The 26,130-nt window shown below is 39.8% G+C and overlaps 1 protein-coding gene across 1 annotated transcript in view; it reads left to right on the plus strand.

The window, feature by feature from the left end:
• SYNPR (synaptoporin) overlaps positions 1 to 26,130 on the plus strand; it is a 307,523-nt gene that overhangs the window by 50,191 nt on the left and 231,202 nt on the right. Inside the window, exon 2 of the mRNA XM_006893835.1 lies at positions 25,507 to 25,631. Within this exon, the coding sequence (XP_006893897.1) occupies positions 25,507 to 25,631 (125 nt within the window). The remainder of the gene's footprint in view (positions 1 to 25,506; positions 25,632 to 26,130) is intronic.

The raw sequence follows: 26,130 nt of genomic DNA on the forward strand, positions 1-26,130 counted from the left end.
TCGCTCAGCATTTCTTAAGCTCAAGGAACTGAAGAACAGATTCAAACCTAGAGTTGCTGTAATCAAGGATGCTTTGGGCAGAATATTAAATGATCTAGGAAGTATTAGAGGAAGATGGAAGGAATATACTGCTTCCAATAGTATCTTTTAACTCTCTGTTTCATAATTTCTTCTTTTCTGCTAAGGTGTGTCTGAAACGGACCATGGTCTTTGCAATCACTTGTTATGTGTCAGAGAGTTGGACAATGACTAGGGAGGACAGGAGAATTGATGCCTTTGAGCTTTGGTGTTGGAGAAGAGCATTGAGGGTACCATGGACTTCTAAGAGAACAAACAGATTCATCCTGAAGAGGGCTAAACCAGGCTGCTCATTGGAGGCAAGGATTCTGAGGCTTCGTCTGACATAGTTTGGACATGTTGTAAGGAGAGACCGGTCCTTGGAGAAGGACATCCTTCTTGGGAGGGTGGAGGGACAGTGCAGGAGGGAAAGGCCCTCTAGGAGATGGGTGTGTCAGAGACAATGAGATTGGCGCAGGACAGAACAGAGTTTAGGGTTGTTGCTATGAGTCACAAGCAACTCAACGACACATAACGACAACAACAATCAAAATATGGATTGAAGCAAGTTCCTTGTTGTTAGAAAGGTCATCTGAGTACCAGGCACAATGTGTGGGAGGTTCAGAGAATGATTTCCAGGTCAAAAACCAGAATGATCAAAGCTACTCCATGGATGTTTTGAAGTATGTGCAGCATAGAGAATGCAACTTGAAAGTGAAGTGTAGAAAGGAAATAACATTTGGAAAGACTTTCAAGCCTCTATGCATATTTGTTTTCATGTGTCAAAATTCTTCTAACAATGATGGTTGATTCTGTAGGAACTAGATTGCTGATTGTGAAATTAGTGTTTTTGTAAACATGGGATATGTAGTGTTCATCAACATTTAAGCTTTATATGTTTCTTGAAAAGTGTCTATCACAGTTTAAGTCTGTACTACTGACTGGTACTACTGATGTCAGATGGGTCCTGGATGAAAGTAGGGAGTACCAGAAGAATGTCTATTTGTACTTTATTGACTGTGCAAAGGCATTTGACTGTGTGGCTCATGACAAGTTGTAGCTGACATTGAGGAGAATGGGAATCCCATTGTGCTCAGGTAGAACCTATAGCTGGATCAGAAGGCTGTTATGTGAATGGATCAGGGAGCACTGCATGGTTTGGAATTGAGAAGGGAGTGTGTTAGGGTTGTATGCTATCTCCATACCTGTTCAATCCATATGCTGAGCGAATTATCTGAGAAGCTTGACTCTATGAAGAGGAGTGTGGCATCAGGATTGGAGGGAAACTCATCAATAACCTGGGTTATGCAGATGACACAACCTGACTTGCTGACAGTAAGAAGGACTTGAAACACCTCTCACAAAAGATCAAGGAATGCAGCCTTCAGTATGGATTGCCACTCAAAATCAAGAAAACAAAGATTCTTACCACTGGACCCAAAGGCGGTATTATGATGAATGAAGAGAAGATTGAAAGTGTCAACAGCTTCATCTTGCTTGGATACACAATTAATACCCTTGGTACCAGCTGTCAGGAAATAAGGAGATGCATTGCACCGGGAAAAGCTGCATTTAGGGACCTCTCCAAATTATTGAGGAGTAGTAATGTCAGTTTGAAGACTAAGGTGTGTCTGACTCATGCCATAGTCTTTCTAATTACTAACTTTGCATCCAAGACCTGGACAGTGAATAAGGATGACAGAAATAGAATTGACATCTTTGAGCTGTGGTGTTGGAGAAGAGCACCGAACATTTCACAGATGGCCAAGAGAATGAACAGATATGTCTTGGAGAGGGTGTTTGGAGTGCTCTTTGGAGGCAAGAATAATGAGGCTTTGCCTCACATACTGTGGACATGTTTCTAGAAGGTGCTATTCCTTGGAGAGGGACATGATGTTGGGAAGGGTGGAGTTTCAGCGAGTGAGATGTAGATCCTCATCCAGGTGGATTGCACGGTGACTTCTGTGGTGAATTCTTGGGTGTTAGGAGGAGTGAGGATGGTGCAGGATAGAACAGGGTTCAGATCTTTTGTTTATAGTTTTGCTATGAGTTGCACGCAACTCGACGGCACATAACAACAACAACAACAACAGCAATTGGCTGGTGGGGAACCTATATAACTACATGAATATGAAGAAGTAGGCCTCAAGCTACCCATCCTCCTCCCAGAGTCTACTTGGGACATAAATGGCCCATGTAATACTACCAACACCCATATTACCTGAAAACAAAATTCCCTTGGTTTCAGTATGACTTTTAGTACTGGATTTGCATGGTATCCACAACAACAAAAAATGAAAACAAATTTATTAAGAAAAAGCTAAATGTACTATTTCATTATAGTTATTAAGTCAGAAAGTGTTGAGGTTGTTAGCCGAGACATTTTATATGATAGAACAAAAATTACCTGGCTCTACAAAGTCCTCACAATCACAGCATGTTCAAGTCCATTACCGCAGCTGCTGGTGAACATGATGTTTTGCTCTAATAATTGATCCCTTCTGATGGTGTGTCTAAAGCAAGGGAGCCAGACAGAATTTTATCGTGTTGTGATCTATAAGGTTCTCATCAGCTGATTTTCATAAGTAGGATTGGTAGGTCTTTCATCCTTATTTTATCTTGGTTCAGATGCCTCCAAGCTTCTCTGGAACCTGTCATAATTGACCCTGATGGCAGTAGACATAGCAGTGTCACAGCTTCTGTTATAGTAGCACACAGGGCACCACAGAAGGACAAATTGACAGATGGATGGATGGTGGTGACACAACATAAGAGTTACTTAAAAAAGAAAATCAGCCTCTGCTGCTGTTAATGGAATCTAAATAAACTGTATTTAAAGAAAAAATAAAAATGGATAGAGAATTAGAGATATATCTTGTGTAAAGACATTTCATTTAGATGGTTGATTATAGATCAATCAGTTTTTTTCAAAATAGACTTGTTATTATAAATTGTTTTATGAGTATACATGATAACTATGGTAAAAATGTTTAGATGCTCAAAAACAAACCTAATCCTTTGCCACTGGGTCCATTTTAGCTCATAGATACTCTGTAAGTAGAACTGCCCCATGATGTTTCCAAGTCTGCAATCATTACAGATGCAGGCTGTCACATCTTCCTTTCAGTGGGTTCCAACTACCAACCGCTGGCCAGCAGCCAAATGTTTAGCTACTGTGCACCAGGCCCTTCTAATGTCGAAGGTATAATAAATTCGTTGAATTTAGCAAGAAGAGAATGTTACATTGAACTTAATTTCCGATGCAGAGAGATGTGGCTTTCTGAGATTTGTTGTTTGTTGTTGGTATGTGTCATCAAGTCACTTATAACTCATAGTGATCCTATGTACAAAAGCTCTGAAGCCTGCCCTCTCCTGAGCCAGTCTTATGATTCCAACATGTCTACCCTCATTGCCCTAGTTATTGTATCAATCTATCTCATCCAGGGTCTTCTTCGCCTGTGCTGTCCCTCCACCCGTCTAAGCATGACGTCCTTCTCCAAGTATCAGTCTCTCCTTGCCACATGCTCAAAGTATGAGAGACAGGGCTTCAAAATCCTAGCATCCAAGGAGAACCTTGGTTTTACCTTTCCAAGACAGACCTATTTGCTTTGTAGGTAGCCCATGGTATGTTCCAGACTCTTCTTCAGAACCACAGTTCAAAAGCATCAATTCTTCTTCTGCCATCGTTAGTCATTATACAGCTCTCTGATATATAGCAAGTAGTTGCAAAGACCATGGCCTGGGTCAGCTGCTCCTTAGTTTCTAGGCTGGCGTCATTGCTTCTCAGTACTCTGGAAAGGTCCCTGACAGATTTTCCCAGAGCAATTTGTCTTTTTACTGCTGGTGCCAATGGTGTTGATTGTGGATCCAAGCGAGCTAAAATTGCTAACAACCTCAATTTCTCTCCGTCTATTATGGTGCTGCCAATTGGCCCCGTGGTGAGAATCTTTGAATTCTTGATGTTGAGCTTCAATCCATATTGAAAACTACAGTCCGTTACCTTCTGCAACAAGTGCTTTAGGTCCTCCTCAGTTTCAGCAAGCAAGGTTGTGTCATCTGCTTAAAGTAGGTTGTTGATGAGTCTTCCTCCAATCCTGACGCTGCATTCTTCCTCATAAAGCCCAGCCTCCTGAATGATCTGTTCTGCATATAGATTGAAAAGCTATGGAGACAGAACACATCCCTGATGTACCCCCTTCGTGATTTTAAACCATTCAGTGTTTCTCTGCTCTGTTCTGAGGACTGCTTCCTGGCCCAAGTATAGGTTTTACACAAGCGAAATCAAGTGTTCTGGGATGCCCATTCTCAAGGTTAACTACAATTTGTTGTGACTGATGCTGCCAAATGTCTTTGCATAGTCAATGAAACACAGATAGATAACCCTCTGGATCTTGCTTTCTGTCAACATCCATCTGACAATGGTCATAATGTCTCTAGTGCTCTGACCTCTTCTAAGCCCAGCTTGTATTTCTGGTAATTCTCTGTCAATGTACTGTTCCACTCGTTTCTGGATAATCTTTAGCAGGATTTTGCTAGTGTGTGATATCAGTTATATTGTACAATAATCTCCACATTTACCCTAAAAATGTTTTTCATGTATTTGCAAGATTTGAGGGTTGTGCTTTATTTTCAGTCAAAAAATTGATTCCTATATTACTATGATAATGCCTTATGAAATTTAAATTTATATTACTATGATAATGCCTTATGAAATTTATTATGTTGAGTAAGGAATAGTTACTGCCTTAGCAGATAGTACCTCTAAACTGTAAAACCATACTTCTTTGATCTAATTTTCTTGTCAAGCATAGGAAACAGTCATGCTACCCAACATCAATGACCTTCTTCAGTGTTCTAAGACATGGTGATGGTAGATAAGAATTCTTATCATAGGCATTCCCAGTGAAAATGTCAAGTTCAAAAGCACTATAATAGGTGACAAATTCATTCAAGAGATTCTCTTTAATCAGGTGTCAGAGAAGTGAGAATTCTGTTGAGTTTTTATCTTATTCCATTATGACAGATAAGAGATGATTGAGGTTGATTCCTTTTAAAAAAATTACTGTCATTTAATTGGATGGAAGATAAGTTGTACTTATTTGGTTTTTTAAATAATATAAACATTTAAATTTCTTACACATTATGTTTCACACTACTCTTCATTCACATTGTGTTTCATACAATCATTCCCATTAATTATGCTTTGTGAAATTAATCACTGTTGGACTATGACAAACATTACCTGTCTTTTCAGGTTTATGCTGGATCTTTCCCATTTCCTTTACCCCCTCCCTCCACCCACTAAATGTGCAACCCTGTGATTTCCCCTCTGCTCCTACCCCTTTCTCCCTTGGATTCCCATACATGTTTTACTAGTTTTGCTTCTATTTTTACAATAATGGCCTTATCTGGTATTTGTTCTTATGAGACTGAGTTAGATCAGTCAGAAAATTGGCTTCCAATCTCTGCCAAGTTATGTAGTATTTAAAAAAAAACAAAAAACCAAAAAAAACCAAACCCATTATTCCTGAGTGCTGCATAGTTTCCATTGTGTGAATGTGCCACAATTTCTCAATTCAGTCTGTTGTGGTTGGACATATGGGCTGCTGCCATATTCTTGCAATAGTGAATAACACTACTATGAACACTGGTGGACAAATCTCTGTTTTTGTCTCAGCTCTAATTTCCTTAGGTTATATTTCTAGTAAGTGGTATAGCTGGATCATACAAAGTTTCTTTGTTCAGCTTTTTGAAGAAACACTAAACTGCTCTCCAGAGTAGTTGTACCTTTTTACAAACCCACCAACAGTGTGTGAGTTCCCAACTCTCCATATCCGCTCCAACATTTATTGCTTACTGCCCTGCTAAACTTTGTTGCTGCTATTGGGGTGCCTCATTGTGGTTTTTATTTGCATCTTCTTATCGCCAGTGATTTGGGGCATTTCTTCACGTTCTGTTGGCCGCCATTTGGATGTCCTCTAAGAGAAGTCTTTTGACCATATTGTAATTGGATTTTAGGCTTTTTCTACTGGATGCCAGAAGTATTCTGTGTACTTTTATTATGAGACCCTTGTCTGAGATGGTATTGTCAATTTTTTTCCCAGTCAGTAGATGTTCTTTTCACCCTTTCCATAGGTGCATTTTTAGGCTGTATTTGTCAGCCTCTTTATACCATACAATAGACATTCAAAGCTTGGTCCCAATTTTTCTCTTATGAACTTTATTACTCCCACGTCTCTGATCCACCTTGAGTTTATTTTTGTGTAAGGTGTGAGACGTGGATCCTGTTTTAGCTTTCTGCAGGAAACAGTCCTGTTTTGCCAGCACCATTTGTTGAAGACCGTGTAATTTCCCCATTTGATAGGTTTTGTTTCCCTGTTGAATATTAGGTGACCATAGAGAAAGAAGCCCATTTCTGAGCTCTCAATTCTGCTCCATTGCTCTATGTGTCTGTCATTGTACCAGTACCATGCTGTTTTGTTTACTACTGCTGTGTAGTAGGTTTTGAGGTCAGAGAGTGCTACACCTCCCATTTAATTTTTGTTTTTCAAAAGAGCTGTACTTATTTCATGTCTCATTCATCTCCAAATAAACTTGACAATTTCCCTTTTGATCTCCTTGAAAAATGAATTTGGTATCTGAATTGGGATTGCATTGAACATGTAGTTTGCTTTTTGTAGGATTGTTGTTTTCACAATATTGGGTCTTCTTATTCATGAAAAGAGCACATTTTCCCTCTTATTTAGGTCTTTTATTAAGTATCACAGAAATGTTCTATAGTTTTCTTTGTATAGGTCTTTTGTACCTCTAGTTAGATTCATTCTCAAATATCTCAATTTGTGTTTGGCTATTATAAATGATAGTGCTTTCTTCTCTGATTTCTCTTTGTTACTGTAGAGGAATTCCACTAATTTTGGGGTATTGATCATATATCCTGCCACTCTGCTAAATTGGTCTACTAGCTCAATCAAGGTTTTGTTTTGGTTAAGCCCTTGGTGGTTATTATATCATCTACACATAGTGACAGCATAACCACCTCTTTATAGATCTGGCTGCCTTTATTTCCTTCTCTATAAAGTACTTCCCATACAATATTGAATAGAAGTGGTGACAGTGGGCATCCTTATCTGGTCCCTGTTTACAAGGAAAATATTTTTAGTCGTTCTCCACTGAAAACAATATTGGCTTTTAGTTGCATATATAGTTTTCACTATGTTGAGGAAATTCCCTTCTATTCTATTTCGCTAAGTGTCTTAATCAGAAAGGGGTGTTGAATTTTGGCAAATGGCTTTTCTGCATCAATTGCTAGCATCATATGGTTCTTGTTACTTGCTTGGTTAATGTGATGAATTACACTGATTGGGGGTTTGTTAAATGTAGAACCATCTTGCATACCTGTTATGAATCCCACTTGGTTATGATGAATTTTTTTTTAATGTGCTATTGGATTCTGTTGGCTATGACTTTGTTAAAGATTTTTGCATTAAAGATATTTATGTTCATGAGAGGTATTTGTAGTTTTCTTTTTTTGGTAATATCTTTGCTTAGTTTTGGTGTTAGGGTTATGCTTGCTTCATAGAGTGTTCCTTCTTTTTCAATATTGTACAATATTTTTTGAAACAATTTAAGTAAAATTGGTGATAGATCTTTGAATGTTCAGTACAATTCAGTCATGAAGCCATCTGTTAAAGACTTTCTTTGGGGGGGAATCTTTTTATGACCTGCTCATTCTCTTTTTTTGTGGTGTGTCTGTTCAAGTGTTCTAAATATATCCATGTCAGACTGTGTAAGGCATGAGTCTAAAGGAATTTGTCCATTTCTTCTAGGTTTCCAAATTTATCAAAGTATAGCTTTTCATAATATTCTGATATTTTAGGATTAATTTCCTCTGGTTCTGTTGTGGTGTCATCTCTAGCATTCCTTAATTGAATTATTTGTGTCTTCTATTTTTCTTTTGTTAAATTTGTCAATGGTTTGTCAGTTTTATTAACCCATTCAAGAAACCAGCTCCTGGTTTTGTTGATGGTTTCAATTGTTTTTCTATTCCCTATCTCATTGATTTCAGCTCTTGTTCTTATCATTTCCCTTCTACTAGAAGGTATGGGGTTCGGTTATTCTTTTTCTATTTAATGAAGGTGTTGGGTTAGATCATTACTTTTGTTTCTTTCTTCATGTTTTATGTGTTTGCCTATTGCTATGAACTACCACCTAAGGATTGCCTTAGTTACAACCCGAGATTCTGGAACATTCTATTTTCATAGTCATCCGTTTTGAGAAACTTTTTTTATTTCATTCTTTATTTCTCCTAGAATCCAATCTTGTGTTATTTAGATTTCACATGTGTGGTTTTATAAGCTTTATTGTCTAGTAGTTAATTTCAAGTTTTATGACATTACGGTCTGAGAAGATACTTTATGTTATTTCAATGTTTTTTTTTTAATTTATTGAGGCTTGCTTTATGCCCTGATCAATTCTGCAGAATGTACCATCTGCACTTGAGAAGAAAGGGAATTGGATTTTAGTTGGTTAGAATACCTGCACAAGATCAAGTTATCTGAATGTATATTTTAGATCTTCTACATCTTTGTTGAGTTTCTTTTTAGTTGAACTATCCTTTGGTGACAGTAGTGTGTTAAAGTTGCCTATCATTATTTGGCTGCTTTCTATCTCTTTCTTCAATTCTATCAACAGTTGTTTTATGTATTTAGCAGTTCTATCATTTGGTGAATAGATGTTGACCAATGTTAGGCCTTCTTGATCTGCTGTGCCTTTAATTATTAGATAGTGCCCTTCCTTATCATTTATGGTGGTTTTCATCCTGAAGACTATTTTATGAGAGATTAGTATTGCCACTCATGCTTTATTGTGGATGCCATTTGCTTGGTATGGTGTTTGGGGTTTTTGCTGCCCCCCCCCCAGCCTTTGACTTTGAGTCTTTCTCCTCATTTCTTAGATGTGTCTCTTGTAGACAACATATTGATGAGCTTTGGGGTTTTTTATCACTTCTGTTACTCTTTCTCTTGATTGGTGGATTTATTTCATTCAAATTAAATATAATAATTGACAGGCCAGGTTTTATCATTGCCATTTCGCTGTGTTTCTTTTTGTTATTGTTTTTGGTTACTGTGGCCATGCACTTTCCCTTGGTGTCTCTGTGTGAAGGACTTGCCTTAAAAGTTCTTGTAGATTTGGTCTTGTTTTCACAAATTCCTTAAATTCCTTCTTTTCTGCAAAGGATCTACTTTCTCCTTCCTATTTGATGGACAGCTTTACTGGGTACAAAATCCTCAGTTAGCAATTGTTTGGTTAGGGGTTTTTTTGTGGGGTTTTTTTTTTTTCAATTTTCTGTATATGCCATCCTATTGTCTTCTTGCTCTCATTGTTTCAGCTGAGAAATCAGAACTTAATGTAATTGTTTTTCCTTTGAAGATGACTCTTTGTTTTTCATGTGCTGCTTTTAGTATTCTATCCTTATCTCTTTTTTTCAGAATTTGACTATGATATGTCTTGATATTTTTCTTTTGGGGTCTAGTCTACTTGGAGTTTTCTGAGCTTCTTGAATGTGGATTCCCTCATTCTTCATAAGAACTGGGAAGTTTTCTTCTAGTACTGCTTCCACAGTTTTTTTCAGTGATTCCCCTGTCCCTCTCATATTCTGGATTTCGAATCATACACATCATACACATGTTGTTACTCTTGATGTCATCCTACATGATTCTAATGTTTTCTTCATATCTGATCTCTGCTTTTTCTTCAAGTATGTTTCCACTGAGGTTCTATATGGGTGCCAAAGGACTCCAAGGCATGTTTTGAAATATTTTTGCTTAGATTCTGAAAGAGTGGCTTTACCAAAATATCACATTATGTAAACTGGGGAAAAATATTCCATTTATATGTGCTGCAAACATAAATCATTTGAAAAGCATTTCTGAAGGTACTTCTAAATAAAGTGTAGTTTTACTTGATTTATCTTCATTTCCCTCAAAACACGTTCATAACATAGTTATCAAATGAAAGAATTGAATTCATTTTGTTCAAGTAACCCAGCGGTTGCCTAAAATTGCAATTTTGATAAAATCTTTTGTTAGTTACAAAAGGAATACATATTTATTAAGATAAAGAAGAAACAATTTAAAAATATTTCTAAAATTAGAGTCTGCCTCAATAGGTCAGTGTTTATCATTCTAGAATTTTTTAAACTTGACATTTTCCATGGGGAAATCTTTGCTAAGAATTCTTATCTACCATCCCCCATATCTCAGAGCATTGAGCATCATAATTAAGTCCATGTAAAAACATCTACTTAAAAAGTGCATGGTTGTTGAGTCAATTCTAACTTGTAGAATTGACTCCATTAGGTGTCTAAGGCTGCAAATCTTTATATGAAATGAATGCTGGTCTTCAGTGGAACTACTAGTGGATTCAAACTACTGACTTTACAGTTAATAGCCTGATACATTAAGAAATTTTATACTGGGGTGTGTGTATGTGTGTGTGTGTGTGTGTGTAAAAGATAGGCAAATATATATATATTTCCTTCTATAAAAACTCAGTTGCACATATTTTGTATTTGGCTATTTTAATATTTTATAGAAGGTTGAAGGTATATTTTACAGCCCTACTTATTCTCTTTTACCATTGCATAATATTCTACTGACTGAACACATCATTTTTAGCTAGTATTTTTATAGGAATGAAAATTGTTTCCAATTTATTTTTATTATTTCAATGACGTGTTTTATGTTAAAGACTTGTATTATATTTATGCAAGAGAATAAAACTCAAGTATAAACTGAAACTTCAATTCATGGAGAAGAGTTAAATTTAGCTCATTGCACCAGGCTTTCTTGGCTCCAGTCAAGGATAACAAAATGGCCAGATGTTGGATGAATTTGACCTTGTGTCCTGCCTTCATCAAAAGGCTGGATTGCTTATTTTACTTCTGTCACATCTCTCTGCTGACTTCCTGTTGTGGATTTCTGAACTGGCTGACTCAACAATCATCCCCAATCTTTTGCCCTTGTCTGTCTTTCATAGGTGTCCCTAGTTGGTACAAACAATTACTTAGTATATATACTCACTTCTAATCTAAAAATTCTTCTGATTCACCAAAAGATGCCTTGGAAGAAAGTCCTGGTGATATATTTCCCCCAAACTCTGCCATTTAAAGTCCAAAAAGAACAATCATACTCTGACAAACATGGGGCCACCTTGAGTCAGGGTAATTTGGCAGCAACTGATTTTTTTTACTGGTTATCTTTTCAATACAGCCCAGAAAAGCTAAGTACTCAAGTTCTAGCCTCCCACCCAAAGGTACTCTGATGGCCTAGTGAGTATGGTGTTGTGCTGCCAACTCAAAGAACGTGGTTCAATCCATCAGCTTCTCTGCAGGAAAAAGATGAACAATCTCCTCCTCAGTGATTTATAGCCTCTGGAAACCTAATGGAGGGTCAGCTATGAGTTGATTTTGTCTCAAGAGCATATCACAACAGCCTACCATACAGATAAGGTTATCAATTGACACAGCAGTCGTTTTGTGACAATGAGGCAAAAATTAACAGAATCAAGGAGATGCTGTCCTAGACATCATCAGTACCAGCAGCCACCTAGCTCTGGGATCATTGCTATTTGTGAAAAACAGGCTCTATTTGCTTAAGACACTGTAGGCCATGTTTTCTGTTACTGTGCATCCTGCCCAAAATGCTTACTGAAACAGCCCCAGGGTGTATCTGTCAGTTGGTCTTGAGAAAATAAAAATGGAACCTGCTATTCCCATGTAATTAATTTAGAATAGTTCCTCTTCAGGCTTGGTCAGAATTTCTGATGTGTATCAATCATGCAAGACTGTTTTTGCTTTGGAAGATTTCACACAAATCATAAGCAACTAGAGCGGTTATACAATGTTTGACAGGTGTCATAAAATTGAATACCGTGTGGAAGAAATAGGAGCTGCTCTAGTGGCCTAGTGTCAAGAAGTTGTACTGTAATCCTGAAGGCACATAGTTCAAGGTCACCAGGTACTTCATGAGAAAAAGGTGGGCAATCTTCTCCTGTGCAGTTAACTGCCTCTGAAAACCCGCTGGAAGGTCAGCTTCGGGTCGGTTCTGACTCTGTGGTACACAACAGCAACAACAAATTACACAGGTAGTTAGTTATAGACTGGTCAGGAAACAAACACAGTCCCTGTCCCATGAGGGGACTCTTTGTGACAAACCTTTAGCGCAGTCAATCCCTGGACTGTGAGAGTCTGATCTATGAATAAGCCACATTTGTTCTTTATTTTACATAAACCCACTCTCACTTTTTAATAATGAAACCAACCTCTACTCAAATTCTTTACTTGCTGTATATGTAGCTTTAACATCACTGTGACAGCCTCAAGTCCTTTCTTTCACTAAAAGGGATAAAGCCCTCTGGTATCAGCTTGACTCCAGCTCATGGCAGTCCTCTATTGGGTTTCTGAGCCTATACATTTTTATGGGAAAAGACTTCTCATCTTTTCCCAAGGAGCAACTGGTAGATTTGAATTACTGACGTTCAGGTTAATATCCAGCAATGCTAAATAAGAATCATCTTTCCCTGTCTGGACATTTTACCAATTCAACACAGATAGTTGGGAGCAGACCTCATTTGTAGTCGGGGACTTCCTGTACCTCCAAATAAGATACAATTACACAATCTTCCACAGACAGTATGTGGTTTTTACCTTTGCAGGAAGATCCCATCAGAGGTTCACAGGGTTGTTTACAAAAGCCTCTGGGTCAACATTAATCCCACTGTAATAACTATAACCTGAGGTCTGTGGAGATGCTAGGTTAATATCTTTGGAAAAGTCCAATTATCAGCAGGAGAAGGAAAGATAAACAACGATGACTTAGTTCAAGATGATTAGGACTGGAACATTACATTTTAGAGGTGTGTGTCAGATTACTGACGGTCTCCTGGGGAGCAAGTGGAGTGTGAGGGAAGCCACATTTTCTGCACTAAAAAGTATCCTGGCAGTAAGTATTCCTCATTTGTCCAGAGTTACTGGTGAGATAATCAGCTCCCATGTTCTTCAGGGACTGCTGAGTACAAATTACTCCTCTGCTCAAGACTAAGCAAAAGTGGAGAACAAGAGAGGTTCTTCAAAGAGGCCTTTAAGAAGAAAGTTTGAGCTTCTTTAATCCTTAAATTCAGATGGGAGTTCTGATGGCCTTGTGGGTAAGGAGTCGTGCTGCCAATCCAAAGGCAAGCAGTTTGAAGCCACCAGCTGCTCTCTGTGCAACTTATAGCCACTGAAAATTTGCTGGAGGGTCAGCCATAAATCAGTCAGTTCTGATTTGTCAGCAATAAGAGAGAATCCTTGGGCTTTTGAACTACTGAGCTTCATAAAAGTCAGAAGCCCACCCAGCCACAACCCCACTCTCGACTGTGGGTGGCTGAAAATAGGAGGAGGGACTTGTCAAGCATAATTGGCATAAGCTATTCACAAAGATTCTTCAACAATCTGCGCTTTGTATATGACACACATCTTAGCTTTCTAAAGTGAAGAGGATAGGAAAAAAATTGCTAGTGAAGACCAAGGATGATAGCCTTCAATATGGATTACATCCTTAACATAGAGAAAACAAGGGTTCTCACTACAGGACCAACCAGTCACATTATGATAGATGCAAAAAAAGACTGAAGCTGTCAATGATTTAATCTTGTTGGCAGCAGCAGTCAGAAAATCAGGAGATACATTGCATTGGGTAAGTCTGCTGTCAAAGACCTCTTGAAAAAGCAGAATGATGATATTAATTTAAAGACTAAGGTGTGCCTGATTCTAGCCATCATCTTCTCTATCACCTGCTATGCATCAGAGAGCTGGACAATGACAAAGAAATATAAAAGAATAATTGATACCCTTGTGTTGTAGTTCTGAAGAAAAGTACTTAATATCCTATGGACTGCCAAAAGAACAAATAGGTATGTCTTGGAACATATTTGGATGTGTAGCTAGGCAAGGCTATTCTTTGGAAAGGGACTTCTTGCTTGGAAAGATGAATGGTCAGAGAAACAAAGGAAGACCCTCTACAAGATGGAGTGACACAATGACTTTAGCAATGGGCTGAAGTGTGTTAGAAGTGACGAAGATAGTAGAGAATAGGGCAAGGTTCAGGATGGTTATTTATAGAATTGCTATAGGTCATAATTGCCTTGACAGCATCTAACAACAAACAACAACAATTCACATTAGAGTTTTCAAGTTTTCCTGACATGACAGACTCTTGGGGTTTGGGATGCTGTAGAACACAGGCTTATATTGTTGAGGCAAACACACTCATTAGTTCTCTTGCTGAGCTGGATGATTAAAGCTTTGTATTATAAATGCTTCATTTAATCCTTGCTTGCCATTCTCAGTATTGATGATAGAGAACCCCTTATCAGATCCATAATTTTTATTTCTGTGTTCATATCCCCATATGATGCTCAACCAAGAGGCCCCTTATGACTCCAGGGAGAGTTGGAAAGAAGGAAGATAAAGTTTAGAGAAAAGCATATCCATATTCAAACCATGACTCTTCTACTAGTCAATAAACCACATGACCTTGGACATGCTGTTTGAACTCGTTGCATAAAACAGAAAATAATATCTCTAATTAAGGCCAATGAAAAGATTAAATGAGCCAATATATATTATTCACGAAATATACTAAGGATTCCTAGTAGTGCAAAGATTGAAACAGCTCACCTACTAACTGAAAGGTTAGCAGTTCCAACCAACTGGGTGTTCTACAGGAGAAAAGTGTGCTGGAAACTCTATAGAAAGTTCTACTCTGTCATGTGAGTTCTCTGTAACTTAGAATCAATTCAATGACAATGATTTTGGTGTACTAAGGAGACTTCTGTATAGAATCAACATCCTCTTTTCCAAACACTTCATTCTCTCATCATGTCTTGACTACTCTACTCATTCAAATATTCATTCTGAACCACCTACGATTTTGTGTGTGTGTGTGTGTGTGTGTGTGTGTGCTACAAGGGATACAAAGATGACCAAAGCACCTTCCTGTTGTCAAAGATGTACAGCCTGTCTCAGTAAGGAAGACCCTTTGTCTTTCTTGTTCTGTCCTTCTCCAGCTCTACTCTCCATTGCAGGCATTGTGGCTATCCTGGGACACAAGTCTGGTCATTCCTTTACAGCTGACAATCTTTGACCATTACCCCTTAGGGAGCACTGATGGCCTATTAGGTAAGGAGTTGCCAATCCCTTTGAATCCAGCAGCTGCTCTGAAGGAGAAAGTAGGGCAATCTCTTCTTGTGTTATTTGTTGTTGTTGTTGTTGTTCATAATGACCCAATGAACAAAAAGCCTAAAGCCTTTCTATAACTATCCACACTTATCTAAGTTCATAGAGTTTCCGGAGGCATGTTGTTTAGGAAGTGGATTTACAGCCTCTGAAAATCTGCTAGAAGGTCATCTATGAATCAGTTCCACTTTGACAGCAATGAGGTTTTATGAATATGAAACTCAAGATTCTTTACACCAGCGGATGATTTTTCTATAGGTTCATATAGTAAATAGATTTGCTTGTGGAGACCATGTGGTCTCTGTCTTAAGTACCCAACTCAGCCATTGCAGCCAACAAGCAAACACACTGTTGATACTGTGAGAAGCTATTGACTAACATAGGGTTCATAGAGACCCTATGGACAAAAGATCTGAACGTTGTCCTATACTGGACCATCATCATGATCTCTGTTATGGTGGAGTTCATAATGATAGTCACTGTGTTTGGGATCTTCCTCTCTTTCACTGTCACTCTGTAAGGCACAGGAGCCAAAAGGTTTTGATCCCTGCTAAACCTGTCTCTACCAGCCCCTTGAGCCCCATCGCTCCATTCTTTTCATCGTAGACCATGTCTTCTGGTCATACCAACTGCATGACCTAAGAGATACTCACTTGCCCAAGATACATGTTACTGCCTTGCTGCCCCCTCCATCTAGAGCATTCCCTTCACCTTCTTAATCTGGGACCATCTGGTATACTTTTCTTGTGTCTGCTTAGTCACCTTGAATGTCCTCACCTCTCCCCTGCAAGTGTGTACCATATTTTGTCCTATTGTGCTCCAGCTAACTGTCATTACAATACATACTATCATAATGGTAGCATATTCATTTGTCTGTATCCTCAAATAGACTGAAATTCCCTGGAAATGGGAAAGTGAAGGAGGTGTCTTTATTTAGTCAACAAGTTGATAGACAGGAATCACACTAGGTGCTAGAGACTCAGCAATAGACAAAGTCTATCAACTTTTCTCAGGAAAGCGGTGAAGCAGAACATAATCAAGAGAATAAGTAACATCAGATAAATTCAAATATTTTTCCAAAATCCATTGATGCAATGAAATGGGCTATCAAAGGAGCCACACTGGGGTTGGAGGTATGGACGTGAAGCCTGCTTTAGACAGCATCATCAAAGAAGTCCTCTTAGTTAAAAGAAGGGAGCCTGCCATACTAAGAGTGTAAGGAAGGAAATGTCAAACAAGAAGTTCCTGTGGCTGGAAGGAGCCCTGCTTATTGGAACGATTTAGAGACAGCTAGAGAGATTAGTGTGATCAGTTAGGAATTGGGGGGCATGAAACAAGCTAGACAGAGGTATGATTCTCTTGGTTAATGTATCCTTGGGGCCCATTGCAGCACCTGATAAAGCAGTTGGTGCTTAATAAATGTTTGATGGAGTCCTTGGGGCTTCAAACAGCACCTTTGGTTCCTGACTAAAAGGTTAGAGTTTTGACTTTACCCTGGAAGAGTCTAGCGATCTTTCAAAAAATTTGACCATTAAAATTCTTTTGGTAAACAGTTCTGCTCTGAAATTCCCCTGGGTTTACCACGAGTTGGAATCAATACTAAAGCAATGAGTGAAATGTTTGACAGTTTTCTTAGCTCTGTTTCCCCAAAGGATATCCTGAGACATGAATTTGGGATCCAGTTTATTTGAGACACGGTGCCAGGAAGGTAGATGAGAACTTGGGGATCTGAGAAAGGGAAGGAAAGAAAGCCATCTGAGAGTGTATTAATGAGCACACTGTGGCTGGGGGTCCCTGGGGCTCAGACTCAGGGGACACTGAGAGAGATTGTCCCAAAGAGGGCTGATGATACTGAATTCTAAACCAACCACTTTCTAACTCACTGTTGTGGGGAGTTGATAAGACATCAGTCTGGGGGACTTCTGCTCTACCCTACTCAGAAGTTGAGCAAACTCTTATTGCTGGAGAAATTTCTGTCAGGTGACGTGGGTGTTTGAGGGAGGAAACCTTATATATGTATGGACACTTTCCCATGAACGTGTAGGTGACCTCTAGGATGGGTCAAGGAGAAATGGGCAAGGCAGCCTCTGCTACAATAATGCACTCTCACTCAAAACTCATTGCTGTCAAGTTAGAACCAACCCATCCTGACCCTCCTTTGGGTTTCTGGGGTTTTAAGGAGCACAAGTAAAGATTGTACATCTTTTTTGCCAAGAAGCACTGGTGGATTCAGACCTTCTGACTTTGTTTGAGGAGGCAGTGCAAGTCACTCCAGACCCAACTTAATTAATTATTGAGTCAGAACCAACTCATAGCTGACCCTCCACTGTGTTTTTAGAGGCTATAAATCACTTGCTGTTGTTATGTGCCATCAAGTCAACTCTGATTTAGAGCAATTATACAACAGTGCTGAGCCCTACTCTATCCTGACCCAATGTCGTCATCTCTGACACACCTGCACCCATTACCCCAGTCACTGAGTCAATCCATCTCATCCAGGGTCTTCCTTTTTTGCACTGTCCCTCCACCTTTCCAAGCATGATATCTATTTCCAAGGACTGGTCCCACCTTGCAGCATGCCCAAAGGATGTCAGACGGAGCTTCAAAATCCTTGCTTCCAAGGTTTCAGCCTGGTTTCACTGCCTCCAAGATGGACCTGTTTGTTCTCTCATCAGCCCATGGTATATTCAGTACTCTCCTCTAGAACCTCAACTCAAAGGCATTGATTCTTCTAACATCATTAGTCATTGTCCAGCTCTCTAATACATAGCAAGTAACTGCAAAGACCATGGCCTGGATCAGGCACACTTTAATCTCTAGACTGACATTGTTACTCTTCAGTGCTCTGGAGAGGTCCCTAACAGCATATTTTCCCAAAGCAATTTGTTTCTTGATTTCTTGGTTGCTAGTAACACAAATATTGATTGTCAAGTCAAGCAAGTTGAAGCTGTTAAAAATCTCAATTTCTTCTCAACTATCATTTTGCTGCTACTTGGTCCAGTGGTAAGAATCTTTGTTTTATTGATGTTGAGCTTCAATCCATATTGAAGGCTGCAGTCCTTGACCTTCTGCAGCAAATGTCCCAAATTCTCCTCAGTTTCAGCAAGCAAGGTTGTGCCATCTTCATAACACAGGTTGTTGATGAGTCTTCCTCCAACCCTGATGTCACATTTCTCCTCATAGATCCTCACCTCCTGGATGACCTGTTCTGCAAATAGATTGAAAAGGTGTTCACCTATCCTGGTTTTGAACCATGCAGTGTTTCATTGCTCTATTCTAACATCTGCCTCTGGAGATTACTCATATTTTTCTCTCAGAGAAGCTGATGTAGTTGAACTGCCTGACTTTGAGTTAGGAATGTGGTTCCTTATCCACTAAGCTACCAGAGTTCCCTCACTATGAATTAGGTCACCAATAACTAATTAGATAAAAGAGTCATTAAGTAAATCATTGTGTAAGAGAATGAACTAAAGAATGAATAATTATATCTGACAGAAGAGGAGTGAGTCATGCAAATTGACCCAAAATGAGGGAAGGTTCTTGCCCGAGGGGAGAGTCAGAGAAAGGTACTTAGTGTAGCTGTTGTGCTAGAGTCTAGCCCATTGTGCACTTCCCTCCCCAGTTCAAGTTCAAATATATCATCTTGGCACCTTAATGGATCAGAGTGGAAGTATTTACTGCCCAGAAATTGGCAGATCTTGTAAGTCAGAGCATTCATTTCTTGAAGATCTGGATGTCATCACACACAACTTGGTAGTGATTTGAATAGAAAGATCAGTCACTGTCTGCCAATCTCTTTTTCTGGTCCTCCATACGTTCACGTGCTGTTTCCCAGGCATCCTTCATGTCTAGGCCATGAGACATGTTCCCCCTTCCTGACTACCCTACAGACCACCATTCCCTGAGGCCCATTAATCATCCCAATTTCCTGCCCCATGCCAACCTCATGCCTTGCAGATGAACCGGAAGGATTAATAGCAGCGTCCATTAATATTCCTCGTGTGGTTCACTTAGTTCCAAGAAGGGAGTAGCTTGCTCTCTTTCCAGGGGAAAACCTTTAGCATCATTAACTAAGCAAAGACAAAGCTCCTGCCATGAGCGATTTGGATTTATTTTTACTTATTAGCCAGCACGTAAATGCAAGCCCATTGTTCTGTTCTCTTTCACCTGCATGTGTTTCTAATCAGGCTGCACACAAGGGAAATCTCTGCTGGCTAATTCTGTCCATTTAGAGAGCAATTCCGTATAGTGAGGACAGAGCTGTAGCTCATCCAAGAACACAGTGAAATAAATGTTCATTGCAGAAGATTTATTTCTGTCTCCTGAACTCAGGGGGAGTGAATGGGTGAGTGGCAATGATACTGTTTATTGTAGAATTTGCAACAGTGACATGACTGCATTATCTGAAGAGTATTGGGATCTTGAAGGAAACTGTGACCAGAGAGACATTAAAATATCATTCTAAGTACAAACTGCCTTCCAGAATGATTTTACCATTTTACAATCCCACCAACAATGTATAAGAGTCCCTATTTTGCCACATCCTCTCCAGCATTTATTACTTGCTGCTCTGTTAAACTTTGCCACATTACTGGAGTGAGATGGTATCTCATTGTGGTTTTGATTTGCATCTCTCTTATTGCCAGTGATCTGGAGCATTTCTTCATGTGTCTGTTTGCCATTTGAATATCTTTCTCTGGGCAAATTCTTTCCATGTCTTTTGCCCATTTTATAATTGGGTTATCAGACTTTTTCTTGTGGAGACCCAGGAGTATCTTGTAAATTTTCATTATGAGACTCTTGTCTGGGATGGTATTACCAAATGTTTGTTCCCAATTGGTAGGTTTTCTTTTCACCTTATTAGAAAAAGGTTTTGATACACAAATGGACTTTATTTTAGACGGTTCCATTCATTTATTTTATCCTCTCCAGATTGTGCATTTCTGTCTGTATTTGGTCATCTCTTTATACTGTAGACTAGCACTTCTAAGCTTGGTCCCAGTACGGTTATGGAACACTACGCAACAAGCAGGAGCAATGATTTTGTGAATTATTACCTAACTTGGGAGGGACTGGAGAGCATTATGCTGAGTGAACTAACTCTGTCCCATGAGGACAAACATTGTATAAAAACATTATTGTAGAATGAGTATAAGGATCCGGGGTAGGCGGGGGATGTAGGAGGAAGCAGAGGGATGAGGATGTGCAGAGGGAAGGGGAATGAATCATGGAGTTGTACAATTTGATGGGTGGGGGTTGGAAGAATCTGTTCTGGAAAACAATGTATTTGAATTTTGTAAATAAACTAAAATAATTAAAAAGAAAAATATCATTTGACTGGGTGAAGTAATTTTGCACCTGGGCTAGTTTTAAAAAGGCTTGCTGCTAGCTTTTGTTACCACACAGAAGGCACAGTATTTAGCATCATCTGCAGATACACGTTGAGGCTACAGTTTGTGGCACATGTGTGTGTGTCCACACACACACACACACACACACACACACACACGTCCTTACATCCCTCACTAAACTGCCTGCAGTCATTACAGTCTGCCTCTGTTGGAGACTTTTCCTCTAACCACCCCCTTCATACCCAGGCACACTTTTTTTACTCTGGTGGAGTAGTCTGTAAAACGTTATGCTTCTAACCCCAAAACTACAAAACTCTCTGGTCATTCAAATGCACCAGCAGCTCTGCAGGAGAAAGATGGACAATCTATCCTGCCATTTACAGCCTTGGAAACCCACTGAGTCGATTCCCTCTGCAGAGCCGTGAGTTTGCATTTGACACTGTTGCCTTAGCCTGTCTAGATTCATCCCAGCTACAAAGCACTACGTTATCCTGTCTTTCTTTCTAAGAGAGAATGTTATCTGTCTTAGGCACCAACTTAAGTTTCCCAGGGCTGAGCATCTAGAAGAAATACAAGCTGCTTGTTACTAATACCAGCAGCCTCTCAGCACATTGGTTATTTAAGCCACAGAAAGCTCTGTCTCTGAATTGTCTGACCTGAGTTCTCCACCCCATTAAAGGCAGGGGAAGAAAGAATAGGAGAGAACAAAGCACTCACCCTGCCTTGCTGGCGAGCTTCCCAGGGTATGTCTGAGAGGCACTCAGAAGAAACCTTGAGAGTCTCAGGTTGCTAAGGCACCAGAGGTGTGTTTCTTAACAAAACAAACTGTATGATTTGCCTGTCAAATCCTTCCTTCCATGTTGCCCAAAATGGTTCTTCCGGACGTTCTAGAGCTAATAAAAGAAAGCTAATTCAGAGAATCTGGAGAACAGGATAAAGGGTGGTTCAGGTGCTTGGTGTCCTGGCGTGGGAATGGGTGGGAGAATTTTCAGTTTTTCCCCACTCTACATTTCCTAGGGAGCTCTGGTAACTTGCTGTTGTGTACCAAAGAGTTGGAAGTAACCCCTAGCTGACCCTCTAGCAGGTTTTCAGAGGCAGTTAATTGCACAGGAGGAGAGTGCCCATTCTTCTTCCATGGAGCATCTGGTAGCTTTGAACCATGTGTCTCCAGGATTATGGCACAGCTTCCTGCCATTAGGCCACCAGAGCTTCCTGGTAGCTTAGTGGTAAGGAATTGTGCTGCCAACCAAAATGTGCACAGTTCAAATCCACCAGCTGCTCTACGGGAGAAAGATGGGTAATGACTCATGTAATTTATTGCCTCTGAAAACCTGCTGGAGGGTCAGCTATGGACTGGTTCTGACTTGATGGTACATAACTGTAATAACTACATTTCTCTGTTACACACAGAGAGTCTCACATCCCCAAGAGCCTCCAGTGCCCATCCTGCTGTGTCTTGATGTAATTACAGGGCCAGGCTCCTGGCTGGTCATCCCTGGAGGAGCTGAATTCACTTCTCCAACTCTGGAATCATCCATCCCTGTGGCAAGTTACTCACTCAGCAGGATCCACCTCATTTAGTGTGAAGATATTATCTGTTTAATCCTCACTGAACCCATATGAGTTTCATCTCTGTCACACAGTATGGTTTCCTTTTAATCAATGAGGATTTAGATTGTAGGGAAGGGAGCGACTTAACTAGAAAGTCCACAAGTATTATATTGAACTCTAGAACAATGCACTATGTTTTCAGAGCTCAGCGGAGGCTTTTCATGTGGCTAACATTTTGAACTATTTCACCACATAATGATCATTCAATATTAAATTCATTACATGATGGTATTAATAATAGTTTACTGCATGCAAAGCAGTTTTATACAAGAAAAAAGCTCAGAGTAGTTCTTTATGGCTATCAGGCATTAAAATTAACGAGATTTGTTTTTATGCTTTTGAACGCCTGCTCTCCGTAGTCTAAGGTCCCCGAGTAGTTTTACCAATGCAGCTATTTGAATACATGATGGATTGGCATCCACTTCATAAATAACATGCCTCCAGAAACTCTTACAAACTTTGAGAAATGCCATTAGTTGTAGAGGGGCTTCAGGCCTTTTGTTCATAGGGTCACTATGAATCATGCTTGACTGAAGGTAATCAACAACAACAACAACATGTGCTGCTATCCCTTGTCTGTCTGTGGAAGTGCGAGTGTTGCTTTGTTGTAGAAAGGTTCTAGAAGAGCTTCCAAATTTAAATGGACGAGGAATAAAGACCTGGCAATCTACTCCCAAAAATCATTCAATGGAAAGGTTATGCACCGCTATGGTCCGATCTGCAACCAATTACTGGTTTGGCACAGAGCTAGGCAGTGCTTCATTTTATTGTCTGTGGATGTCACCAGGAGTTGAGGAGGGAGTGGTGACATGATGGGAACTAATGGCAACAATGTAATTCTACAGTGTCTTTAAAATAGAAATATCAAGCTTCCTATAAGCACACACCTCACAACATTGCTGTCCCGAGAAAATACCACAGATGTTAGTCACAATATTTAGCCCACAGCAGGTACTGAAGTGGCCACAGTGGAAAAACTTCTCCGTGATTTTGTCTGCACAAGCACTGATTGCAGGTAGGACCAGAGGGATGCACAGAGGGAGATAACACGTATCCTCAACATAAACTGGGTGGAGGAGATACCACATTAACATATACTGGGTGGAGGGAGTGTGTAAATACACACTTCATCTCATTTCATTCTTAACCACACAGGGGGAGGAGGTATAATGAATATACCTGTTTTACAAATGAGGACTCTTGGAGAAGGAAAGGAACGTCACCACCTGCACCATAGTGCAGGGCTTGGGTCTTCATGACACCGTTCTTTCTTCTGAAAGAAGCCTTACTACAAAGTTATTGGACCTGGCACAAGGAACGGAAACATCCAATATTAAATAATGAAATCTAAAGATCGAGCACATGTAATTTCCCCGACTCCATTACTACCAATATTAAGAGCATTTTGATCAGAAATAGAGACGTACACAAATCTGTGTCCTAGAGATAGACTCTTTATCCCCTCTGTTAAGTGGATCAGGGAGCCCCTGGGTGGTGCAAACTGAATGATTGAATGATCACATCAACCCAAAGGTGCCACAGAAGAAAGGCTTGGCAATTACCTCTGAAAATGTTGACTTGAAAACCTGGTGGAGCACAGTTCTGCTAGTCTACATACAGAGTCTCCATGAGTCCACGTTGATTCGACTACAAACATTGTCTTTTTTAGGTGGGGTGGAATAGCTCTTAAATGCCTCTTCAAGTCACATCAGTTAGAAAAGAAAATCAACAGATCGATTTGCCTGAACTGGTTGAATGCTGGCTAACTGTGGCTGGTGACTGTACTCACAGCTGGTGTTAAGTGGGCTGGAACATCCTACCAAGAAACACATGCACATCTGTTTACAGTAATACTATTGATTCATTTACCTTTATTAAGTAATCTTTGGCCCTTAGTCGATTCTGTATGTTTCACATACACTAACACACATTGAAATATGTTACTCTGACCATATCTACTCACACAAATCATCCTTTCCACTGAAGGTTTCACTAGTCTTTTCCTGTTAAATTTATGTGGCCAATTGAAAGCTACAGCTCTCCCATTACTCATTAAGACTGGCTGGCAGGGCATATTATAAATAACACTCACTTAGCCTTTTAGCCTTTCTGGACAGACTGGGTCATCTGGCCAGTCTTCTTTTGTACTGCCTTGGTGACACCCACAGCAACTTCCTGCCTTGAGTTACAAAGAGTGAGACTAGCAAGAGTGGTCACTTGCAAGGCCACTCAGAATCCCCGTGGACTGAGCCCCTGTGCAATGACTCCTCTCACTATGTAAAGTGAACCAGTGCTCCTGAACCAGTGTTCCTCCCAGGAAACTGAATTCTAAAATTAAAATGAAGTTAGCAGGGGTGTTGCAGCATGTGTGATTGTTAAGTGCACTTGGTTGACTTTCTTTGGCAGTGTTTCGAACATCCTTTTGAACATACCATATGCTGAACGGACAAGGTTTAGCATTTGTTAACTTCTCATCTCAGGCCATTCCTGCCTTCCCTGACATATCCCCCTTCTCGAAGTTCTTTATGAGTCCCTTTTCCTAATTTCAAGGCCTGCTTCTTCACAGCTCCATGTTCTACTCCAAAGGAGGCTATGATAGTGCCTGGAAGCAATTTGAGTCTTTTAATATTTGTTTCAAAATAACAGCCAACATAGACATGTAACCACTAATGGGAGTTTGAGGCTGGCAGATTTTAGGCTCAACAACAGCAACTTTTAGCTACACACACACACACACACACACACACACACACAGTCTCAACTCTTTTCACCCTAGAATTCTCGTATTATTCTCAGACAAGGCATCTTTATTGCAGAAAATAAAAGTAAACAAAAGAAAAAAGTAAGGAGATACCCAAATATTTCCAACTTGATCAGAGACACCCTGTTAAGCGTATGGTTCATGGTCTTCAAAACCTTTAACTGTGGCTTCATATCTATGTTCTAAGGCATGACAGCTTCTTTTTACCCTGTAAAAAAAAATTATTTTCTCCTTATTTTTAATTTTTTCCGAGAAATATTTCTGTGACTTGTCCAACTCTTCTTTTGAATGTCCTCTCCTGACCCCATCATCACTGGAGCTTTCATCCATCCTCCAGCCCGGACCAAGGAAGGTGCTCCTGCAGTCTACATACCAGGCTCCTATTGGCATGTCTCATTAAGTCAACGTCATCCTAATAGTGGCCTTTTCTTTTGTTCCTTTGTTCTCCACAGCTTTTTGCCATCTTCGCATTTGCAACATGCGGTGGCTATTCCGGAGGCCTGCGGCTGAGTGTGGACTGCGTCAACAAGACGGAAAGTAACCTCAGCATTGACGTAGCATTCGCCTACCCGTTCAGGTAAGAGTGGTGCCTCCCTCCTGTCCAGCTCACAGAGACAAGAATTTCTTCCTTCTGTGGTGTCTCTAAACTAGACAGGGCTCAGATAAACAGGAAGATTCCATTTCAGCTCATCAGCTAGGGTCCAAACAAGTAGGAAACCTACCCATCACCCCAAACCAGCAAGATGTGTGAACTGAACCTTCAAAGGAAAATGATCCCTTAAAAAAAAATGCTATGAATGGCCCAGTATTGGGAGCTATCAATACAGAGACTTCATTTACCTAAATCTTTGTTCCTCATGCACATTCCCAATCTTAAGGTCCCTTAAAGTCTCTGTAAAATTATACCCTCTCTGATTTCACATTGGCAATTCAATCTAGGGTGATGTGTTTAATACCAATAATTTATAAGATTTTTGTTGTGTGGTAGATGTTATGCTTAGCTGTTAAATGTTTTCTCTTACGAAGTCACCACACCAGCCCTGTGGCTTGAGGACTGTTCACATCATTGTTTTACA

This window comes from Elephantulus edwardii, unplaced genomic scaffold (genome assembly GCF_000299155.1).
Source record: "Elephantulus edwardii isolate Elephantulus edwardi_28Jun2011 unplaced genomic scaffold, EleEdw1.0 scaffold00132, whole genome shotgun sequence".
Classification (NCBI taxonomy): Eukaryota; Metazoa; Chordata; class Mammalia; order Macroscelidea; family Macroscelididae; genus Elephantulus; species Elephantulus edwardii.